The sequence below is a fragment of the Phyllobates terribilis genome, unplaced genomic scaffold (genome assembly GCF_046119375.1).
Source record: "Phyllobates terribilis strain yellow unplaced genomic scaffold, ASM4611937v1 Scaffold_11__3_contigs__length_659146591, whole genome shotgun sequence".
NCBI lineage: Eukaryota > Metazoa > Chordata > Amphibia > Anura > Dendrobatidae > Phyllobates > Phyllobates terribilis.
Genome location: NW_027362771.1, coordinates 272,087,928 through 272,110,090, shown reverse-complemented (window position 1 = coordinate 272,110,090; position 22,163 = coordinate 272,087,928). Strand labels below are relative to the sequence as shown.

Here is a 22,163-nt window from a genome sequence, read left to right as displayed (position 1 = left end):
CTGGATCAAATATCTCCCCCACGTCCTAGCCTGGAGTCCTATTTATCTTCTTCCTGCTTCCTGCAGACTAGAAGTGCCTCGGGTCCTCACTCGCTCTGATGAGTTTCTCCGACCAGCTAACAGGACTCTTGCTCTTGCGTGAGGAGACTAGCACATTAGTGATCCCACTGTCTGAGGGTGTAGAGCTCCCGTCTACACTAGCAGCCACTATAGTGAGGCTGCCCGCACGATTCCCCGTACTGTCTCTTAATGGCCTCTGGACACTAAAACCGAGGCTTTTTGTCAATGTGCCCACCCCCTGTGAGCTGTCATCACACAGCATTAACTCACCACTGCCTGCAACCCTGCTAGCAGACTCAACCTGACATCTACACTCAGAGCAGTGGCATCTTGTGGCCGTTTACAGGTACCGCAGCCCACAGCGAATTTACACTACTGACTGGACAGTAAAGCTAACCCCTTAGCTTGGTCTACCAACAGTTCAGAGAGGTCTGACTTCAGGAGCACTCCCTTTAACTATCTCAGTACCAAGGGAAGGCTAAGCCCTTCCCCACTATTACACATGCTTAGTGGCAATGGGTGAAGGACAAATAATCTTTAGGGGAATGTTCTTACAAAGAGCTCTCATGGACTACTGACTTTACTATCAGATGAAAATTTTTAAACTTGGCCCACCGCTTTCTCAAAAAATCACTCTCGGCTAAAACAGCAGTAAAAGCTTGTCTACTACTTGGATAATGATGATTTATCTCAAGAAAATGTGATCATTGGAGATCACACCCCATAACCCCACTGATCAGCCGTCTGCAGCACCCACTGTGGCTCTATACACTTTGTAGTGGCTGTTGTCGGGTACTGCAGCTGAGATTTCACTGAAAAGAAAAGGAACTGATCTGCTAAACTACCTCATAATGGCCCCTACACAGTGTAAGGAGCCATGCAGTTCCAACTCCATACACTGTTTACATCTGGCTACCAGAGCAGCAAACAGCTGATTATAGAATGCTGGACCCCTTACAATTTTATATTGGCCATCAATATCTAAGTAGTGTACATTTCTAATGAAAAAAATATTCAGTTTTTTTTTAATCTTCTGTTTTACTCAATTTTACAGTAATGTGTATGTCCTTTAAACCTTAAAATGCATTTTCTCCCTTCTGTAATTCATTAGAGAGATTCTCCTAAAGAACTAAATTTACCCATTGGAGCTAATCTAACAAGTCTGTTGAGTTGTCTTATGGTACTGATGGTACTGTACATGCCCCCTTGAATACATGTAAAGAACGCTTTAAGGGAGTTAATGACTTTTAGACGCAGTAGTAACAATTTTGTTCTGTAGTTTAATTCAAAGGTTCTACTAGTGTAATGAGTTGACAAACTTGGTCTTCTCCCTTCGAAATTTGTATTTTGTTTCTGCATTGGAAAGAAATTTTCAGAGATTTTAGTATTTCGCTAAGAACTATGTAACATAATGATGCATGATACACATCATTTATTAAATCATTTTTAACCATATTTCTATATGGTTGATTAATTGGCCTCTCAATTTTTTTGTGTGTAGCATTGTAATAGGGTTAAACTGTTCTAATCTATGTTTATAATTTATTTTTAATTTTATTTAAATCTAAATATTCTTCAGCAGATCTTCCATTAAAGAAGCCCTCCCATGAAGGTAATGATTTTAATAAATCTGTGTATATGTATGTAATGTAGTGTGTGTGTGTATTAATATACTCACCTACCACTACCTTCTCCGCGATCCATCGTCGTTCTTCTTTTCTCAGTGACTTCACTGCACTTCAGACTATCCGGCTCACTATATGCTCTGTGAGAGCCGTAAATCTCTTTTACAATGTTAATCTATTGAGCCTTGTTCTGACAATCCATAGACTTACATTGTAAATGCCACTTCTGGGTCACACAGAGCGTGGTTTAACCTGGAGAGTCTGTAGAGTGGTGACATCACTGAGAAGAGAAGCAGAATGGTTCTGGACACTGGAGAGAGCAGCGGTAGGTTAGTATATTAATACACACACTACATTACATGCACATATACACACATTTAGGCTAAGTGCCCATGATGCAGAAATACTGCAGATTTTTTCCGCATCTCCCTTGCAGGAAAAATGCATGCGCATTTTACATGCATTTTTCCTGCCAGGTAGAAGCGTTTGTCAAGCGTTTTTTTCATGCATTTCTGCATGCGGGTTATCAAGCGCTTTTCCAAGCGATTTTAGCATCACTTGGAAAAGTGCTTGACAACTTGGTCACACTATATAAATCCATGCAACCGGCATGGATTTATATAGGGTGACCAAGTTATTAGTTAAAAAAAAGAATAAAAATGGTAAAAAATAAAAAAATAAACATTATACTTCCCTTCCGATGTCCCCTGGTCTCCTGTACGATGCGTCCGGTCTCTTGTACGGCTCGCGATGGTCTAAAAGGACCTGCAGTGACGTCATTTAGTCATGTGACAGGTCACGCGACCGCTGACGTCGGCGGTCGCGTGACCTGTCACATGACTAAATGACGTCACTGCAGGTCCTTTTAGACCATCGCGAGCTGTACAAGAGACCGGACGCATCGTACAGGAGACCGAGGGACATCGGAAGGTAAGTATAATGTTTATTTTTTATTTTTTATTCTATTTTTAACAGGTACTATGGTACCTGGGTCTCCTCAGACTCGGGTACTCTCCGCACATTGAATCGCTTAATATCCGCATGTGCACATGTAGTCATGCGGATATTAAGCAATTCAATGCAAGTCAATGGCGGCAATTACGCTGCGTGTCTGCAAAATTAATGGACATGCTGCATATTTTTCCGCAACGATAATCCGCAGAAATTTCCGCAGGATGTGCACAGCACATGCGGATTATCATTGGGGACCATGGGACACGTATTACCAAGCATTTTTTAAGCGCTTTTGCTTCGGAAATTCCGCAGCAAAAACGCTTGAAAATCGCATAGTGGGCACGCAGCCTTAGTTAACAAAAAACTTCACGTGAGTGCCTCTTTAATTTGTACAGTAATACTAACAGCTCATTTCTGTGTAAATGTAAAATGCTTTTATCTTCTGCAATTTTGTATTGCATTTTAAATGATAATAAATATACACACACATACATATCATGCACCCTATGCTTGTAGTTAATCATTGTTTTTGCTATTAATTAGACTATATAATGCTCTGCTCAAATTAGATATGAGTAAAGAGCTCCACCTTGTGGAACTACTGGGTACATTTCTCTTCCTTTCATGGACAATTCTGGGTGTTTTTCCGGTTTTCTACACATTAAAGCTAATAGAATATCCAGTAAATATAATGCAGCTCTCTACAGAAGAGCCAGTTTACAACATCTTGATGAAGCAATGCAGTTTTAACTCACTGACAGCAAGCCGAGATCTTGAGCAACATAAGGAACTTAAACAAAAAGTATTTAGCATAGTTTCATTTCAAACTACAATAAAAGTAAAGTACTTCTATAATTGACCCTTCGACCCATTACTCTTGTCATTTTATTAAAATTGTTCTCCGGTAAAGTTCCTTACTGTGTATTTTAAAACCATATGCTTAGATACAGTATATCTTCTATGTAGATCTTTATGCGGTATAATTATCCGGAAATGTTTTTCCTAACAGACCAGCATGTAATGGGATTCTTGCTAATTTAATAGCTCTCCAGCATTAACTAATGCAGCCCCTGAGGACCTGAGTGACTTATTGCACCTTTACACTTTCGGGCTTATTTGTGTAAATGTTATTTTACATGTTCTTCGATTACACAAAGGATTTACATGGTGTAAAATATACCTTATACATTAACGGCTTGTGGAGTTAGAAGCTGATTTGGAGCTTGGAGTTATTGCAATATTCCCACTGACACATTATACTTTTAAGGCACTTTTTTTACCATTAATCACTATATATTTTAATGAACAATGATATATAATAGAGATCATACATTACCAATAAATGGGACTAAAACATTTGCTAAAGCTAAGCCTTCTGCATCTGCGGGCCATGCATGTGTGTGTTCATGTGACTGGCTATATGTGCTATCTGCAGAGCAGGTTTACAGTTCATAGTTTCCATCTCTGCACTTTTCCCAGTATATGAACATCTGAAACTATTATAAACCATATGATATATGTTTGATTTTTATTTTTGTGTATGATGTTCAGATGGTTGAATCGACCATAAAAATGATGAAAGCTAGTAAAAACAAACAAGGGGTCATTCTGCTGCAGTTTGTTTTCTTTTACTGAGGCCGCTGTTTAAACAGTTTTCTTGGATAAAGAATTTTAGTCAAACACAAATCTTGATCAAAGCTTTAGGATCTATGATGTATATGGGAAAAAAATGTAAATTCATACAGAACATGGTTATTGGGTGCAAGAACATCTTTTTTTTATTTTTGTACAGTATAAGGGAACTATTCACATAGATGCAGTAAATTATTTGAAACCCTACATAACTATTTGCTTATAGGGAATATGTCAGCAGTAGTGTTGTGTGAACATGTTCGGATAAGGTGTTATCCGAGCACGCTCATGTCCTAACCGAGTAGCTTCTGCTTGCTCGTAAAATATGTTTGCGTCACCGCGGCTGCATGTCTCTCGGCTGTTAGACAGGCGCAACACATGCAGAGATTCCCTAACAAACAGGCAGTCCCTGCATGTGTTGCGGCTGTCGAACAGCTTTGAGACATGCAGCCGCAGCGACTCGAACATTGTCTTCGGCATGCTCGAATACTCTCTGTTAGCCCACGAGTGTGCTCGGATAACACCTTATCTGAGCACATTCGCTCAACACTGGTCGGCAGGTTTTGATATGTAATCTGGCAGTAGAGTGAGGTAGGGACAGAGACCCCCGATTCCAACAATGTATAACTTAGTTTACTGGGTGCAGTAGTTATGATAGAGACCCAGGGGTATAGCACTCTTAGCAGTGATAAGAATATGCGGTGCCGACAGGACGGGTGATGGTGAAGAGCGGAAGGGCTGAAGAGATGAGCTGTAAAGAGCATAAGATCTGCTCATCTGTTACTTGGAACCTCTGTATGATGTTAAAAAATAAGCTGATTTTTCCAGTTACTTACAAAATATAACCTACAAAAAGGAACACTACACTTAAATAGAGTATTAAATTGATTTATTTATTAAACACAAATACATGGTTAAGGGGAGATTGGGTACCTAAATAATTGTAGGCCCAATATGTAATGATCAATACGAAATTGAATTACAAATCATGCGGATAATCATTATGTGATTATAAACAGATAAGAAAAAAATCATATATATATATATATATATATATATATATATATATACATACAAGTGCATAATTATACCAATTTTATTATACTAATTAGCACACACTAAAAAGTGGAAATATAGATCCGCAACATATCGAATATATATTATATATATATATCAAGTCAGAATCAAGTCATATTGATTATAATACCATAAGAATCAGTATGTACTTACTCAAGTCAGTCACGTAGGCTGATTGTTACTTACAAAGCAACAAATGTTCCACTGCTCTGTGCAGAGATTATCACCGTTAATTTCAGCCTCCGTTTACTAGTTTGGTTTACAGTCTAATTATTCTATCTTGTATACACAAATACCTCATATGAAGTCAATTGACCTATATGCCTATTATTTTCCAATTAGAGTGCAGCTGATCATCAGATAGGGATGATTAGTGGTGTCCAGGCTCATGGAAAGTATAGGAGCTTGTACGATTTTTTTATACTGTTGTGTGACCCTAGCCATATTAAAAACAATTAAAGCAAAGAGAAGGAACTTATTTAAATATCGTTTAATTTAGTTTTTGTTTCATAGAAATGACTATTCTTCTAAATGGCAACTGACCAAAGTAATAGGTTTTCTACTTGTGTGGTATAGGGAGAGGCAAAGCACCTTCACTCGGTTACTCAAGTATCCATCACTCTCCGTTTTTAATTACCTTTTGCAGGTCACCTTAGAATCGTGACCTTGTTACTGGATGTTCTGGTGGTCTCTTTCTTTATTAGGCATTGTAAATATTTTCTTATCCTACTGTGTTTTTATCATGTAAGGTGTGATGTTCATGGTTTATGTTACTTAGCTACCTTAAATGCTAAATTTCTCAACTGTGTGGCCTGTTTAGAGAATTTTGGAGTATAAACACTATTTTCAATAAAGAGGATAATAGTCTGTAATTGCAAAGTGATTTTTTATGGCATGATTAATACACAGGAAACTCTGTTCTTGTGAAAGGAAATAATTAGTAGAACAATTTAAGCTGCAGTATTTGTTCTCCAGTTTCGTCAAATGTAAATATATTATGGATATAATTGATTGGAGATTGCTTCCTCAATAACATTGCCACTGATTGTAAATCTCCCCATAAAACTGTGGAAAACAATATCCAAGTGTAATATATTACAGAAAACATGTTTTTAAATATAAAGATACAAACTAAATTAAAATAGTAAGCCACAAGGCTAGATTACATACATTGTAAAGTATACCTCCCAATTTCCTTGTAAAGACGGAACCTACATTGGGAAATATCAGTTATAATGGGTTTTCTGCTTTTTATATCCTATAATTTGTGCTATATAAAACATTACAAGTTCTCTGTATGGATAAAGGGGAATATTCTTAAATACCATAATAATTAAATATATTTTGAATTTGTTTTTTTTTCTAATGTTCTGTTAGATTCCACAATTGGGTTCTTTATGGGTGGTCCAACTGAAATTAAAGGGCTTTTCGACAAATACCCTTAAATAGCCAAAACAGCAGACTGATAGAGATTTCCTCTTAAAAATGTGAAGTTATAGGGATTAATTGAAAATATTTTTGGGGCTCTCACTATAGGTGATAGTTTGTCCGGCTAACTCATTTTGATCCTAAAGACATATTATATTGACATTCGATAATGTATGGGAAATACCATGGCTGTAAGTCTCACAGGAAAGTCTTCTATAAAACATATGGGTTTATATTTATTAATCTTTAATTTTAGAGATGATAAAATCATTTGAAATTTGAAATAACCAGTCTTCGTAAATACATTTTCCCAAAAATTTGATTGACAGCAAATGTAAGTACTTCAAGTGTCCTGTAAAGACCTGTTTAACACTCTAGGTCTCCTATGAATTTATCCAACCCCTTTCAAGCTCCTTAATGCAAGCACAGCCTTAGTAATGTCAACGTGACCTTTAAATATACGGCTATGGATAAACGGACAGTGACTGTTAATTGCTGTGTTATCCATACAGCATATTCAGAGGGTTTGGTGGACTTTTTCTCCTCATTTCTATTGCAAACCTGTGATCTGTGCCAAATCCTCTCACTAAACAGATTTATTCCAAAATGGTTGCTGCAGTGCATTTCCTGCTTTGGCTTTTATACAGACTATGACCGGCTGTGTTATGCTATGTCATAGCCAATACCAAGTGATGGCTATTCTATACTATGTGATGTGATAGCTAAAAATAAACATTGGTATCTAAGCTTCTGCGTTGTGAAAATTAGCCTAGTACATTTTTGACAAATTCCTTGAATGATATCTTAAATTGTTCGAATTAGCAGAGTGCAGCGAATTTCCTAAAATTGTACGCAAATTTACTTCAAATCAACTGTCTGATCTCTATTTATATATTTATGGAAGATTCCTGTTAAAGGCCTTAGAAATGGCTGTTTGGTTCACTTTGTTTTGAATAAACCAAACACCTGATCCATATTTGTTTATGAAATAATGATTCTTCTTCTGATTTTTGTCTTTGCGTAGAGATAAAAATTGACTTGATAATGTTGAATGTATGATTACTGTGAAATAAACTGCAAAAAACTAAGGGAACACTTAGGCATGACAGTATAATCCCAAGTGATTTAAACTTCAAGGGATTTCAATCTGTCAACTTATAAAGCATAAGTGATAGGAGGAACACTGCAGATGCCCTACAAAATAACCCCAGAAGGGCTAACAGTGTGTATGTTTCTGACCATACTGTCAGAAACAGACTCCATGCAGGTGACATGAGGGCTCTACATCCTGTAGTGGGAGTTATGCTCACAGACAAACACCATGAAGCTCTATTGGCATTCTCCAAAGAACATCAGAATTATCAAGTCTGATATTGGTGCCGCGTTCTCTTCACAAATGAGAGCAGGTTCACGCTGCGCACAAGCAACAGACATAGAAAAGTCTGAGATGCCATGGTAAAAGTTATGCTGCTTGCAAGAGCAGCCAGCATGACTAGTTCGGCGGTGGCTCAGTTATGGTCTGGAGCGTCATATCCTTGGAGGGTTGCGCAAACCTCCTTGTGATAGCCAACAGTACCATTGTCAGACGTTATGCTGGTGCAGTGGTCCTTGGGCTTCACATCAGCAGATTGTGCAGACAGTTCCTGTTGTTCACGCTATTGATACCCTTACATTTCCCAGACCAGAATCCACACTACTGAGTCCCATTATGAGTTACCGCACACAAATTGCGTCAGTCTGTGATTTCAATTATTTACTTTCATTTTCGGGGTGATTTGGAATCCAGCTATCGTTTAATTGATGATCTTAGTTTTCATTGTCCATTGATGCATTCTATTACTCAATTTATATCCAAGAAAAAATTTCAACTTGAATATTTTGCTCAACATCTGCAGTATGATGTTTGTTGACGGTGACAATTTGTAAGTTTATCTCAAAATGATCTTGATAGATATCACAGAGGGGGTCCTCTTGCTCAAGAAGACATCTATTAAAAATAATAAAAAAGCTCCTGCTCATGTTCTAGAATTATAACTTTAGAGTAGTACTGTACTGTGTGGACTTGAATATCATTTTTAATAATGTGTTTTTTTTCTCAGAAAGAAGAATCTAAAACTATCAATACTTTTTGCAATTTTTGAAAGAGAAGGTGGTTTAAAATTGTGTGCAGCTAATATCCTGCTGTGATGTTCTTCCTTCTTTCAGATGATCCACACAGACAGAGTTTAGAGGAGAAGATAATCTATGGTGTGGAGAACAGCAGTACATTCCTTGAGTGTAGTCCAAAATCACAGAGAGCCACAGTATTCTGGCAGTTCCAGAAACAGAATGATGACAAGAAAGAGGAGGTAAATGGAACTGTTCACACAAAAATAACATTTTCATAATGACTAAAGTATTGGTTGACGTATTGGGACTGGCAGTGGCTGGACAGGGCCAAGATTTTACTATTCTACTATATGCAAGATTAAATTGACTTTTGTGCACTAATTTAACCATGTCCACCTTTAAACGGGGTTGTCCAGGATTGAAAAAATGCTTTCTAAAAACAGCCCCACATTTATCCATTACTTGTGTGTGATAGTAGTTACTCATCTTTATATAATTCAAAAGGAATGAGCTGCAAATCCAGACACAACCCATGGACAAAAGTGGCCTGTTTCTTGAACAAAGTAGCCATAGCAGTATGAACAATACTTACATTGCTGTTAAAAGAATATAATAGTGTAAGGAGCTTAAATGTCATTATACATATAAAATATTAATGTAAATAACGTAAAATCTATTTAATGTTAAAAGGGCTTTTTCAATTTTAAGAAAACTAGATAATATTCATTCTCGCCAGTTCTTACCTCTACTTCAGCCTCAGTGTTTTGGCTGGTATGTTGGCAGCTCACATCGCTTCTGCAGTCAATCACTGAGGTCATGCCTCTACCTCAGCTGAGTTACTGAGTTAGAGATTGGCTGCAGCAGTAATTTGAACTGTCAACGTGATGTCCCCATCATAGCCGAAATATTGGAAGCACTGAGACCGGAGGAGAAGTAAACAGCCAGTGTTGAATCCCCAATTTTCTGACAATGTTTGGGGTCCACTTTTCTAAAAGTAGAAAGCACCTTTAAATTCCAAAACTGCTATCGCTTGTTATGCTTGTAGCAAGGGCCCATAAAAACCAAGAATAAACAATTACAATGATTTAATGCTTATGCTTTTTTTTTATAAATCAATATTTGATGAAAACTATGCTTTAATCTTCACCTTTTTATTACCAATGGAATTTTTATAGGACAAAATCATTTAAAGAAAATCTTTCAGAAGGTTTTTGCTACCTCATCTAAGAGCAGCATAATGTAGGAAAAGAGACTCTAAATCCAATGATGTATCAGTTAGATTATTGGGTGCAGCTGTTCTCACACAATCAGAGATTTTAGATTTAGAATATACCAGATCTGAAAAGCTAATCCCGCCCCCACCAGGCTCTCCATGTACAAAGTCCATAGACAGAGAGCTGCTTGTCACAGGAGGGGGTGGAGTCGGGTGAATGCCCACATGCCAGCTAGTCACAGCAATGATAATCACCAGGTGATAAAACCTTCAGTGTAAGTAAACAACAGCACACAGTCTGACATGTGACACATAGTTGAATTCTGTGTTTTAACCCCTACCTCATGCTGTCATCAGATTACATAGCAAAAACCTGCTGACAGATTTCCATTAAGAGGTAAACATGGCTGAGATTATCATTAGGTGCAAATTCAAAGTAATGAGGAGTGTAAGGAGTGTTTTTCAATCGAATGTTAACTGTACTGCAAATAATTTACAATGATCTTTAGTGTCATAGTTAAAAGAGCAGTACAGAAACTGTAGTATCTGTAGAGAGTGCATACAAAATTACAGGGATGGTTAAAGTTTGAATGTGTTTTATTGGGTAATTAGAGCAAGTTGGAAAGGTGATTCAGTATCAGTTTGATTCACACAAATGGTGGCTTATCAAATGTTCCTTTTTTCCTCTGATAAGTGCTTCTATTGTGCCTGCTATAATTATAAAGTGATTTATAATCCCAAACAAAAAAATATTACTACAAATGTTCCTAGTGGACGGACAAAAACTGTAGTGAAATGTATATTATTGCTTGTGTGTTTGCTGCTTCTCTAGGCCAGAGCATGGAAATTAATATTGCTCTGTGGCTTAATATATTTACAGTACAGTGATTATATCCACCCAATATACTCTTTAATTATTTTATTTTAGAGAGCAGCAGTTCTCTTCATGCAATCCTGGTCCAAGGTCCAGGTCAGTGCTCTCTGGCCATGTATAGGAGCTGCCTGAATTTCCTTGTCCCAGTTTCGGCTTATGATTAGTCAAGGTGGTGAGATGTCACCTGGGTACCGCACGCTGCACAGATGTCACAGCAGGCCAGCTTATCAAACTCCATGCTGGGAGCCCAGAAGCTCAGGATATATATGCATCTCCTGTACACAGCCAGAGGGCACTGACCTGGACCATGGACCTGGTTTGTGTGAAGCAATCTGCTCAGCTCTAGTTGACCCAAAAGAATATAATTCACCTGTCTAAGATAGATGATGAATGTATGATGATGGGGTGTCATACAGCTGATATTATAAGTATAGGGGTCCCAAAGTCAACGGAGCGCAGCTGTAGTAAGCATGTGCATCTAATATGACCACTACTCCTGTAGACATGGTTCTATTTGCACAGAAGAATTTTGGGCCCCATTGTGTATAGGTGATAAATGTCATCAACAGGTCTGCCCCTTTAAGTCAGTCTTTAGAAAATATCAGCATCAATCAATAAATCCAACTAACCCAACTACTTTTTTTGTACTTTTATAACATACAGTAACATTGATTTAGTGGTCAGTAGCTGCTATGCTAACCTTTATGCAGCTTCAGGACGCAAGCAAAAAAAGTCTATCACACAAAGTGTGCTAGGCAAAATAAAAATTATATTATTTAAAACAATGTAGATTTTCCTAGTAGTTAAAATGTAAGATTTCTAAAATCTACATATGATATAATTGTAATTTTATTCTCCTTCTTTACAGATAAGAGTGGATGATCGTACAATAAAAACAGATCATGGTCTTCTCCTTCGCACCTTAAAGAAAAAAGATTCAGGAATCTATTATTGTATTGCAGTAGAACATGGATTTATGCAAACACTCCTCAAAGTAACCCTAGAAATTATTGATACGGAGCATTTAGATGAACTTCTACACAAAGATGATGACGGAGAAAACCACAAGCACAAAGAACCATCAAACAGCATGTCGCCCACACAGAAGATCTGGTACAGAGACTTCATGCAACTAATCAACCACCCAAATCTCAACAGTATGGATGAATTTTGTGAGCAAGTATGGAAAAGAGACCGCAAACAACGCCGGCAAAAAAATGCCAATGTCCAAGTGAGCCCCAACAAATGGAAGCACCTACAAGAAAATAAGAAGGGCAGAAATAGGAGGACCCATGAATTTGAAAGGGCACCAAGGAGTGTCTAATCCACATTACCTCTTCAAACCTCATCCGAGTAGGATTTGTATAGACATTAAAACTGGAAAAAAATGCAATATTCATGAACCTTTTCATGGCATTATTTGGATGTTTACAGAGTGGAAAGTTCACAAAACTTTCTGCTAAGTCTAAATAAAATACATTAGTGACTTTCCAAATAGACTTAGACTACATAGACAAAATGTAAGATTTTACAGACAAAGCGTCTCAGCTTGGTTTTCCCATTTCTGAAGCAGTCCTCTTCAGATTTTTCCATTTATTTCCTTTTCCAAGGAGAAACTTTTCATTTACCATCTTGCCATTGAAATGAGAAAAGCCTAGCATCAGTCGTGAACACCGTTATGGAATTAGATATGACATTCACTATCCTTGTTAACAATATGTTCAGATTGTACACCTTATTTGCTTTTTGTCTAACTACCATGTGCATATTTGGTATGAGGAGATAGGATGATGCCTGGGAATGTACAAAACCCAAACCTTAAACTGCAACATTAACTTGGTTGCCTCCAAGCAAACAAGTTGTGCTAACTGATCTACTACTGATATCTTCAACCAGCTTTGACCTTAAATTGTAATTTACTAAACCTTAATTTAAACATACTACAACAAATATGCAGTAAATGTAATTTGTTATTCCTTTTGGCTTCTTATTAGTTGTAGCACATTATTCTTTGTCTTGCACGCATTTTTTTTCTTGAAAGAAAAGAAAATATCTTTATTTTATTTTTGACTTAACATTTTTTCTTAAAGTAATGCGTTGAATATTTAACAAAGGGATGCCATGTTATATCATGCGAGTAACATTTAAATATTCTACCTATTTGGCAAGCTAAAAAGAAACTATATGCAAAGGTAAAGAACAAATATTCTGATTAAAGGGTGTTTTGGATCCAAGGTGTATCTAACAAAATAAGAAAAGCAGTAGGCTATTATACTCTAGTAACATGTTGATTATACTCTAGCAACTGGTTGATTGATAAATTGCGTTAATTATGCCACTCACTTGTGTGATAACTGCCTTGGGAACGTTGTAAAACCAAAGGTGATCACAGACTGTTATTATGTCAGGTTGGTTATCACTAGTTAGGTGACCAATGTCACCAATTATTACTTAATATATCAAAAATAATAGATGTGTTGGACAGAAAGGACATACTTCAGTCTACAATGTAAAGTATCCATACTGAGTAAACAAGTTAGGGTTTTTGGTCATCTACTTGAATAACCAGATGAGTATAATATGGTTACCTACAAAATAAGCAAATTAGCTCTCTCCAGAAGAAAGAAACTCACAAATGGCAGCTAAGATACCTGATAATTCAATGTCTGAACCTTTAACAAGCCTTGTAAGATGACCAGCCAGTCCAAAATCCCACGTACAGACAGCCTGTTTTGGGGTACTATCAACTCCTTAGTTGTAGAGCAACACTTGGATAGCTAAGTGAAATACCACTTGCACAGCTTTTGTATCAGACCCTGACATATAGAGTAGCTATTTTAAATAGGTGGTACTTGAGAGTTTCTTTCTTTTCGAGAGCTAATTGGAATCATTTTTCCATGGAGCATTGCCAATAAAATTTTCATACGAAGCTCATTTCCTTATTGAGAGTCAGCTCCATCTAAAGCTAAAAAATAGAGAAATGGTTGATTGAGTCTCCTTTTTTAACAAGCAATTGGGAAATGATGGATTAAAATGTAAGTTTTGCAATGTTTAAGTTTAAAAATATAAAAATGTACATACTTAACTACCCAACTTTACCATACGATATATTGAAATGAATATTTTGGGCTCTGTAGCAAATTCTAAAAACTGTCACCACTTTCCCACCACCCCATCCATCTATTAAACATGGACAAGTAACTTGGCGGGGCATGCATTTGTGCTGCATGGGGAGACTATAGCTTGGACAATATCTTGGGCAAGACCTGCAATGGTTTCCTGTAGACTTTGCACGTGGAGATCTTTTGTCAGTCAGCATTTCTAGAGTTATGCTACAAAATAACAAACTTTTATTTAGTGGAGCCATTAGGATGGGGTGCAACCTTGTAGAAATTAAAGGCTAAGTATATGTCACTCTTTTACATTTCAATGTTTAGAATTAGTTTGTCATACCTAATGTTTTACCTTGATATAATTTTCATTAGAAGTCGTATTGTTTGTTTTGTATGCTGCACGTTCCTTTACCTCACTATAATTTCACTATTCTCCAAAGGATGCTGTTCGATATGTCACTTATAAAAATGTCTAAGACTGGGTTTTCATATATCCAGCAATTCGGCCTTTTTCCAATCTTCATGGCAATGAAATGCCAAAAGGAAACTGATGCTAGAACAGATTCCATAGTTTGCTGTGGGATAGCTCACATGTATCTGGCACATCAGTTCTTGAGCCTGACCCTTCAAAGAGCCATATCGAAAAGCCCTGTAAAGCTTGATGACAATTGATGCCACTTTGACATCAGTTGTCATCAGTTGAGGCACCAAAAAAATATAAAATTAAACAACTAATACTGATGGGCAGGATTTTTGGTAACCCAGGTTTTTACACGTAAATGCACTAAAGCACAAATGCCAATTATTAATTTTATTCTAATACTTCCCTTGTATATTTATTTTTATCTTTTACCTTCTAATGTACAGTACAGTTTCTTACAAGCAGGCTACATGTTTTATAAAAAATATCAGTTTAAACTTATGCTGAAATTTTGGATTAATTGTGACTTTTTTTACAGTGTTTAATGGCACAGTATTCATTATTTGCTTTCACCATAAATGCCACATATTTTACATGGTGAACTATTAATAACCACCACTAACACCTATTTTATGGCTAAAATCACAGTGTAATTAAAATGACATTTGGCTAGCTCAAAGTAACATGCAGAATATTCTTTATACCCAGAGTTGTTTTTTTTTCTTTTCTTGGGTGATTGTATATTAATATTTTAAATAATACTCAATATAGCCTTAACATTTTGCTGAAGCTAACCGTTAACTGCCTTATGCCTATCCTGTTAGCAGATTGCCTCGCCTGCCACAGGGATCAGACAGGTTGGATCATTTTCAACTTATACAAGTTTATTGTTTTTTTATCAACAGAATAATTACCAAAGTTTCCAAATTGTCCCTTTTCCCACCATAGAAGTAACATGCCCAACCTGAACAGGCATATCTTTGGTGATGTCAGATAGTCGGTTAGCAAATCTTATAGTCCCATACATCTTATTTAATAGAAAAATATTTATGTCCTTAGTGATATTACAATTATCTGTTTGATTTGGTATTTGTATTATTATAGTAACTGACTTCAATAGTACAGATTTAAGTTGTCAATATACAATTGATAAGATCAATTCATCATATGGAGTATGAGGGTATCACTATTTATAGACTGGCTACCATTAAAGGGAATTTGTCAGCAGGTTTTTGCTATGTAATCTGAGGACAGCTTGAAGTAGAGGCTAAAAAAACAAATTCAAGGATGTATCACTTATCAAGCAGTGTGCTGTTTCTTATAATGAAGGCTTTATCACTAGGACATTATCATTGCTGTGACTAGCTGCTACGTGCCAGATTGTCCAACTCCACCCCATCCTGTGATAAGCAGTTCACTGTCTATAGAAAATATACACACAGAACCTGATGTGAGCGGGAGCAGGTTTCTCAGCTATTGGTAAATCTAAAAACTATGATTGTGCCAGAATGGCTGCACCAAGTAAGCTAAGTGATACATCATTGGATTCAACTTCTCTTATAAGATGAAGCAGCAAAAACCTGCTGACAGATTTCCTTTAAATTTCCTTTATTTTCTAAGTAATGTCATCTATTGTGCATAGATTTACTATAAATTGTGTAAAAGAAGAAAATAACTTGTGGTAATTGGAAACTGCCACAGGCCACTCATTAATTATCATATATGTAACTAATTATTCGATATTGCCTATACATTTCTTCAATTGATAGTTTTATGCCTTTGGAAGTCTAGTAGATGGGCAAGAACAAATGAATAGCAAGTACGATTCTTCTAAACCAGGATCACAATTTAGGCCATTTGTAATGTATTTATTTCACATGTCATTCTGATTGCATGATAACGTAATAAAATATTTACCTAATATAAATGGATTTTTATGGTGCTTCTTTGACAAAATAGAAATATAGGTTTGCGGAAATATTTTTTTGGTGCGGCAGAATCTGAAAAAAACTTTCTGGCCAAAGCCATGGATCCAAAGCATGCATTTTATTCAGAATATATGGACGCCACTTTCTTTTTTTGCTTCTTCATAATGGTTGTGGTAGCACAATGTGGTTTTCAACCATATCAATGGCACTTGTGTGTCAGCACAATAATTTTACTAATCCAGTTACTTATAGAGAACATGACCAATGGGATATCGCACAGCTATCCAGCGTGCAGTAGTTGTTATACATTTGCTCTAGAAAAGCAATTGAGCCAAAAATGGGAAGCACATACCGTAACAATATATAGATAGTTCTGTACATTTTCGAAACGGTCTTCCACTATCATATTCATAAACCATAAAACATGACAACTTTATAATGTTGGACAGCAAAGACGAAGATTGTGCAAAATGTGGCTTTGCATTCACTGTACAGACTCATGGCCCACTTACAGCAACTACTGTATGTAAAAAGACTTCAAAGCAACTATTTGCATGTGAAGAAAGTATCTGATCCCATTTTATGCAGTATTTAGTGATATCAATTGTATGTGTTTAAATAGTTTGGTTTTGCTACCTGAACATTAGCCAAAAGAGATGTAAATATTTTTTTCAATAGTTAGGGGAGGTACAGTGTAATGTACTGATAACCATAGGTACTCCATTTCAATGTGCTCATGTACAAGTATATTCATACAGTACAAAGCCCCAACGTCAGCCGCATACTGTGGCTTAGCAGTGGTAATTTTGCTGTTTTAATGTGTCTCTATCAACAAGCCGCAGAACAAAGTGCTTATGTTTCATTGTTAATATTTATCAATGCATTGTATGGGGAAATCCAAAACTGGAGAGGAAATGTATTAAGACTTGCTGCTGTAAATTATTCTTTTTGGCATGTATTCAGTTGTTAAATAAACATTTCTTCAAAATAAAATACCCTCCGTATTTTTATGATCTAAATGAGAAGCGGACCAGATAATATCAGCTGTCCTGAGCAAAGCGACCATAGTTTCTATGAACATGCCCATCACTTGCATTTATACCTATCTAAAATAACTTCTTTACTTGTATAGGTAATAATGATATATTTCAGTGTTTGAGTCCTTGGATGCTTCTAGTACACGTAATATGTGCTGGTGAATGCTCACACACTAAAAATTAGTTAGAACTTAAGTATTTCAGTATTAATAAAGAATGATGTTTGTGTGAATTTTATTGTGGTTCTTGCAATACTTTTAACTTTCTACCTACATCAATGGAGACACTATAGCCAAAGATGATGCAGCTTTATTCAGGTAGTACACCTTGCATAACCCTTTCTTATGAAAGCTATTTCATATCTTCATGAACCTGGAGCATTTGATGAGTGGCATGCGCCTCCATGTGCTACACGGGAAATCTTCCTCCAGTCTTTGATGCCACAGCTCATCATGAATTATATAAGCTGTGGTGTCACACCTCTGCCGTGCCCCTATCGCGCCCCAGCTCCATCCATTTCAACAGAGCTAAAAAAAAAAACCTGGTGTGAAACCGCCACCATTTTCAAAGCTTTGACTCCACTTTTTGGGTGAAAAAGCTTTGATGAATCGGGGTACAGTTTTTATGAGCAGAAATTTACATTTATACATGTATATGGCTTTTACATTGCAGTTCCTACAATGTTAATCACTGTTGCTTCCCAGGATCAAGATCCATAAAAGCAGGTATGGTCCTTTTACAGTAGCCATGTTTGTAGAGATGCTCGCTCCTAGAGATGACCGAATCGATTTGATGCAAATTCAGTTCAAATCGAATTTTATGAAATTCACATGTCCTGACCAATTCGAATAATTTGCTATTTGATTCTTGTGAATTCCAATGAGAGACCTTCTGCCATACATGTCCTATGAGAGACCTGTTGCCATGCATGTCTAGAAAGAGCTTATCTCAGGGAGAACAAAAGAATCATCCGAATAAATGTGGGCATACCAAATTATTAACTCTCCTAACAATCAATTGTCCAGCGCTCACAAATAGATTTGACTGACAGCCGAGCTCGTCATTATCAGCAGGTCATTAGTCTAATATGTATGTAGAGCTCTATTGAAGTTGGCCGCAGTAGTGCAAGACTCAGTGTGATTGGTTAGTGATATATTGTAGCCGGTATCTCTCCTGCTGAATTTGAATTACAATTAAACATTTGTTTTCTTTATTCCTAATACAAACAAATGCAGAAGCAAGACAGCACAATGGTGTATTTACATAGTTTATAAGGCCGAAAAAAGATAAGCGTCCATCCAGTTCAGCCTATTTCTTGTGCACTGCAGCTATTCCGCAGCGTTGATCCAGGGGAAGGCAACAAAAAACCATGCGGTATAGGCCAATTTACATCATTGAGGAAAAATTCACTTCCCGACACCAATCTGGCAGTCAGATTAAATCCCTGGATTAATTAACTAAGCACAAGATGTAATTTTATTGTTCTCAATAAAGGCGTCCAGGCCTCTTTTGAACTCATTAAGTGAGTTGGACATTACCACTTCCTCTCCCAGAGAGTTCCAGAGTCTCACGGCTCTGACCGTAAAGAATCCCCTTCTATGCTGGTGCAGGAACCTCCTTTCCTCCAGACGCATAGTGTGCCCCCTCGTCTTTGTCACCATCCTTGGTATAAACAGGTCAGGGAGAGATCTCTGTACTGCCCCCTGATGTATTTATACATGTTTATGAGGTCTCCCCTAAGCCTTCTCTTTTCCAACGTAAATAGGCCTAATTTTGACAACCTCTCTGGGTATTCTAGTCCCTCCATTCCCTTTATTACCTTAGTCGCCCTCCTTTGTACCCTCTCTAGCTCCAATATGTCTTTCCTGAGCACCGGAGCCCAGAACTGTGCACAATATTCTAAGTGCGGCCTTACCAGTGCTTTGTACAGAGGAAGAACAATGTTCTCATCATATGCCCCTATTCCTCTTCTGATGCATGCCATGACTCTATTTGCCTTCGCAGCTGCTGCCTGACACTGGGCACTCCAATTTAATTTGCTATTAACCAAGACGCCCAGGTCCTTCTCCATGTCAGATTTCCCCAACGGTTTCCCATTTAATATGTATGGGTGACTGCTGTTTTTCTTTCCCATGTGCATGACCTTACATTTATCGGCATTGAACCCCATTTGCCATTTTTTGGCCCAACTCCCCAATTTATCTAAATCCTCCTGTAGCTGTGCCCTATCTTCATCGGTATTAACTACTTTACAAAGTTTAGTATCATCTGCAAATATTGCTATTTTACTATGCAACCCTTCCACTAGATCATTAATAAATATATTAAATAATATAGGGCCCAAGACAGACCCTTGAGGCACCCCGCTAGTAACCCTGACACACCCTGAGCTTACTCCATTGATAACCACCCTCTGCTTTCTATCACTCAGCCAGCTATTTACCCACTTGCACACATTATCCCCCAGACCAAGCATTCTCATTTTATAAACCAACCTTTTGTGTGGCACGGTATCAAACGCTTTGGAGAAGTCAAGGTATACAACATCCACTGACTCTCCCCGGTCCAGCTGTGAGCTCACCTCCTCGTAGAAGGCGATCAGGTTTGTTTGGCAGGAGCGATCCCTCATGAATCCATGTTGATATGGAGTTAGACAGTTATTATCATTAAGATATTCTACAATAGCATCTCTAAGAAATCCTTCAAACAATTTACCCACAACAGACATTAAGCTTACTGGTCTATAGTTCCCAGGGTCACTTTTATACCCCTTTTTGAATATTGGTACCACATTTGCTTGGCGCCAGTCTAGTGGGACAGTCCCTGTCCATAAAGAGTGCTTGAATATAAGATACAGCGGTCTGTCTATCACATTACGTAATTCTTTTCGTACCTGGGGGTGTATGCCATCTAGGCCTGGTGACTTGTCTATTTTGATATTATTTAGGCGTTTCTGAACTTCCTCCTGGGTTAGGTGGGTGATATTTAGCGGAGGGTTTACTTTATCACTCTGCATTTCCTCCAATAAATTGTTTTCTTTTGTGAAAACAGTGGAGAAGAAGCTATTGAGTAGGTTTGCTTTACCCTCATCACCCTCTATGATTTTACCCAGGTTATTTTTCAATGGGCCAACTACATCAGTTTTAATTCTTTTACTGTTTATATAGTTAAAGAACAGTTTGGGATTCGTTTTACTTTCCTTGGCAATTAGTCTCTCTGTCTCCTCTTTTGCTATTCTTATTTGTTTCTTACAGATTTTGTTTTTTTCCCTATAAGATATTAGCGCTTCCTCGCTGCCTTCTTGTTTAAGTTTACCGAAAGCCCTTTTTTTGTTTTTCATTGCCCTCTTGACTTCCTTATTTAGCCACATTGGCTTCCTCCTATTCCTAGCCCTTTTATTCCCATAAGGTATGTACCTTCTACAGTGACTATGTAGGACTGTTTTGAAAATTTCCCATTTTCTATCCGTGCTCCTATTACTAAAGATACTATCCCAGTCTATAAGGTGAAGGGCATCTCTTAGCTGATCAAACTTTGCCCTCCTGAAGTTCAGTGTTTTTGTGACTCCCTTGCTGGGCACCCTACTGAAGCACATGTGAAATTGTATAATGTTGTGGTCACTATTTCCCAGGTGCCCCCCGACCTGCACCTCAGTTATTCTGTCTGGCCTGTTAGTTAATATTAAGTCTAAAAGGGCCGTCCCTCTAGTTGGTTCCTGCACAAGTTGTGACAAATAATTGTCTTTGATAATTGACAGAAACCTGTTTCCTTTCTGAGATCTACAGCTTTCGGTTTCCCAGTCTATATTGGGGTAGATGAAGTCCCCCATAATAATCACCTCGTTATTTTTTGCTACTTCGTCTATTTGTCTCATTAATAGACTTTTTGTGGCTTCTGCTATATTTGGTGGTTTATAACAGACTCTTATGAAAATTTTATTATTGTTTTTTGCCCCATGTATCTCCACCCATAAGGACTCGACCTCCTCATTTCCCTCCCATACATCCTCCCGTATTGTAGGCTTTAGACACGTCTTTACATATAGACAGACACCACCCCCTTTCCGACTTCTTCGATCCCTTCTAAACAGACTGTAACCCTGTAAGTTAACTGCCCAGTCATAGCTTTCATCTAACCATGTCTCGGTTATTCCCACTATGTCATAGTTACCTGTAGATATTTCTGCTTCCAGTTCATCCATCTTGTTTGTCAGGCTCCTGGCATTTGCTAGCATGCAGTTTACACGATTTTGTTTTGTTCCAATCTTCTCCCTGTGGATTGTATTAGAAATTTTCTTACCTCCCTTCCAAGTATCTTGTCTTGGACCTTCTTTGTCGCACTTCATATCTTTCATTAGTATGTTACCTAGTTGCATGTTCGTGTCCGGCATTTTTCTTCCCATCCCCTCTTCTTCTAGTTTAACACCCTCCTGATGAGTGTTGCGAGTCTCCTGGCGAATGTGTGTTTCCCGGGTTTGTTGAGGTGTAGTCCGTCTCTGGCAAGGAGTCCGTCATAGAGGTAATTCACACCGTGAATTAAATCTGAAATCATTATCAGATGATGTGTTTGTTTGCCCCAAGTCACTGAACTGAGTTTTTGTGCTTCTTGTGCAATCATTTTTGTGAAGGGGTAAATAATTGTTTTTTTTTAAATACAAAATAAAATTCCCCCAGATTCAGACATTTAACTGTG

At 37.4% G+C, this 22,163-nt stretch overlaps 1 protein-coding gene across 2 annotated transcripts in view; it reads left to right on the top strand.

The window, feature by feature from the left end:
* Nucleotides 1-17,381, top strand: part of SEMA3A (semaphorin 3A) — a 274,816-nt gene extending 257,435 nt beyond the window's left edge. The window contains exons 16-17 of one of the 2 annotated variants that reach the window (XM_073652330.1): nucleotides 8,982-9,124; nucleotides 11,841-17,381. In XM_073652330.1, the coding sequence (XP_073508431.1) occupies nucleotides 8,982-9,124; nucleotides 11,841-12,296 (599 nt within the window). In that variant the 3' untranslated portion in view covers nucleotides 12,297-17,381. The remainder of the gene's footprint in view (nucleotides 1-8,981; nucleotides 9,125-11,840) is intronic. The other variant, XM_073652329.1, reaches the window with a different exon arrangement.
* The last annotated feature ends 4,782 nt before the right edge of the window (nucleotides 17,382-22,163 follow it).